The sequence below is a fragment of the Pteropus vampyrus genome, unplaced genomic scaffold (assembly GCF_000151845.1).
Source record: "Pteropus vampyrus isolate Shadow unplaced genomic scaffold, Pvam_2.0 Scaffold256, whole genome shotgun sequence".
Lineage (NCBI taxonomy): Eukaryota > Metazoa > Chordata > Mammalia > Chiroptera > Pteropodidae > Pteropus > Pteropus vampyrus.
This window is the reverse complement of record NW_011889037.1, coordinates 1005934-1008288: the sequence shown is the minus strand read 5'-3', so window position 1 is coordinate 1008288 and position 2355 is coordinate 1005934. Positions and strand designations below refer to the sequence as shown.

At 65.5% G+C, this 2355-nt stretch overlaps 1 protein-coding gene across 1 annotated transcript; it reads left to right on the top strand.

Moving 5' to 3' along the window:
* Positions 1-568: 568 nt before the first annotated feature.
* Positions 569-2159, top strand: LOC105301994 (lymphocyte antigen 6E-like). Its single transcript, XM_011374928.2, has 3 exons — positions 569-860; positions 1096-1215; positions 1298-2159. Exons 1-3 carry the CDS (start codon positions 809-811, stop codon positions 1519-1521), a joined length of 396 nt encoding a protein of 131 aa, XP_011373230.1. The 5' UTR covers positions 569-808; the 3' UTR covers positions 1522-2159.
* Positions 2160-2355: the final 196 nt, after the last annotated feature.

Here is a 2355-nt window from a genome sequence, read left to right as displayed (position 1 = left end):
CCAGCCCCTCCGGACACCTCTTCTCTCCTGGGTGTTCCGTCCTCCGGGGGCCTAGAACTGGCCCCCCAGGCCTGGAATGCCCCTCCCTCACCCAGGGCTGCCCCCTGCGATGGCATCAGGCTCCCCACGCATGCCTCCAGCTGTACAGCACCCCAGCTGGTCACATTCCAGATGCTTTCTCCACCCACTGCTACAGGCCTCGGCCCTAGGGTTCCCGGTGCAGAGTACAGGGCCACCCCTCAGACTCGTCCCCACCCAGCAGACTCGCCCTGGGCCTCGCTGAGCCTGTCTCCCAGCCCCCGAGTGGGGGGGTAGCAGGTCCTTATCGGGTGGGTCTTCAGCACTGAATAACACACAGAACGTTTGAGCCTCCCCGGGGCCAAAGCCGCCCGAGGCAGGGGCTCAGCTACATACGCCAGCATGCGCCGCAGAAAGCTCTGGAAGCTGCTTTGCGTTCCTTGTCACCATCCCTTACCCCCAGGATCAAGGGCAGCCACTCTGGCCTCCCTTTGCGTGTGCTTCCGAGGACATTAACGAGTCCCCTCTCTCCCCAGCACTAGAGCCACAGGCTTGAGGAGGGGTCTCAGCCAGAGGGAGTCCTGCCCTGAGTGGGGGGAGGTTAGGACGAAGCACAACGACCCTGTGCTCTCACCCTACCGCTCGAAGCTGTGGGTCCCGCCCCGTCGATGCAGTGGGGCACCAGGCTTCCGGGGCGAGCCAGGGCCTGTCCCCCACGAGCTGCATCTCTCCGGAGCACAGGGCCTTTCTCGGCATCGCGAGACCCAGACGGGAGCCGGCCTCTTCCGGAATGAAGGTCTTCCTGCCCGTGTTGCTGGCCGCCCTTCTGGGTGTGGAGCAAGGTGAGGTGCCCTCGGGGCCCCAGACTTTGGGGGGCTGGACTCCCTCTCCCCATTCTCTCCGGAAGGGTGACCAGGGATCCTCGGAGCTCATTTCCGTGTGACCTCTGTGCACCCTAAGAGGCTCCTCTCCCACATCCTAGCCGTCACTCCTCCCACCCGCTCCCAGCGGAGGCCTCGCCCCCGCCCGCGACACCCTGCGTGGCACTGTCACCTGCAGCGTGTCCCCTTTCCGCAGCTCGCTCCCTGGTGTGCTTCGCTTGCACGAATCAGAACAGCAACTTCTACTGCCTGAAGCCCACCGTCTGCTCCGACTCTGACAAATACTGTGTGACCGTCTCTGCCGCCGCTGGCATCGGTGAGCGCCGCCCCCGGCCCCCGCCCCGGCCCCCGCCCCGCCCTCTCTGCCCGCCCACTCACACTCTCATTTTCTGGTGCAGGGAATGTGGTGGACCTTGGCTACAGCCTGAACAAGGGCTGCTCCCCAGTCTGCCCCGCCCCCCCGAATGTCAACCTCGGCGTGGCATCCATGGGCACTCACTGCTGCCAGAGCTTCCTGTGCAACATCAGTGCGGCGGACGGCGGGCTGCGGGCCAGCGCCACCATGCTCGGCCTCGGGCTCCTGCTCAGCCTGCTGACAGCCGTGCTGAGGCTTGGCCCCTGACCACCTGGACCCGGTGCCCAGCCCCGACTACGCAGCTCAGGAAGGAATGCCCAGCCCGACCCAGACCCCTCAACTCCCCACCCGGCCTGATCCCACCCCCTCGGCCCTCAGTCCCCACCATCCAGCCTGCCCCCTGCACCTACATCTGCCCCCAGAGGGGCCAGCTGCCCTCACTTCCAGGGTCAATGATATGACCTTCCTCTTGGAACCTGGGGAGGTATGAGGGTCCTCCTGGAGCCTGTGGGTCTCGGAGTCGGAACTGCATCACAGACACGCACTGGGAGGGATACCTAAGCCCCGGACCTTGTCCCCAGACAGTGGCGTGTAAAATGTGCTTTGTGCCACTGTGTCTTGGAGCGGGATGTGTGCCGTGGCTGTGGACACTCCCGGCTGTGTCAGTGTGTGACTGCTGGCCATGCCTGGTGGAGGGCTGCGGGGAAGCAGCCCTGAGTGCCCCAAGTGCCAACACCAGAGCCAGTCCTGGGCATTTCCGTACCCACATTCCACTGGCTTCGGTGGCAGGTCTTGTGGCTTCCAGGGCTAGGCGGCCGGGCCCAGGGGTTCCCTCTCACCCCGCCCCCCACACTGGAGCCCTCCTGCTTCGGTGCCTCAAATAAACCCAGCTTTTCCCACCTCTTCCTGCTCCGGTGTGGCCGCCTGTGGTGCCTCTGCCTGGAACACGCCTCCCAGCCGTGTCCTAATGTGGGTGCCTAGGGGTCCCCGTCGTACAGCCCCTCACGGAGGCTCGCTTGGGATCAGTAGAGGAGGGGTCCCCCACAGGGCCTGGAAGGGAATCTCCATCCCGTGTCTCCCCCCCAGCCGGCTGGGGGAAAG

What these genes read in the sequence shown, in the direction of transcription:
- LOC105301994 (XM_011374928.2), top strand. Translation starts at nt 809, where the DNA reads ATGAAGGTCTTCCTGCCCGTGTTGCTGGCCGCCCTTCTGGGTGTGGAG. An exon ending in CCTTCTGGGTGTGGAGCAAG is followed by an intron (nt 861 to 1,095) that starts GTGAGGTGCCCT and finishes CCCTTTCCGCAG; the next exon opens with CTCGCTCCCTGGTGTGCTTC. An exon ending in CTCTGCCGCCGCTGGCATCG is followed by an intron (nt 1,216 to 1,297) that starts GTGAGCGCCGCC and finishes TTTCTGGTGCAG; the next exon opens with GGAATGTGGTGGACCTTGGC.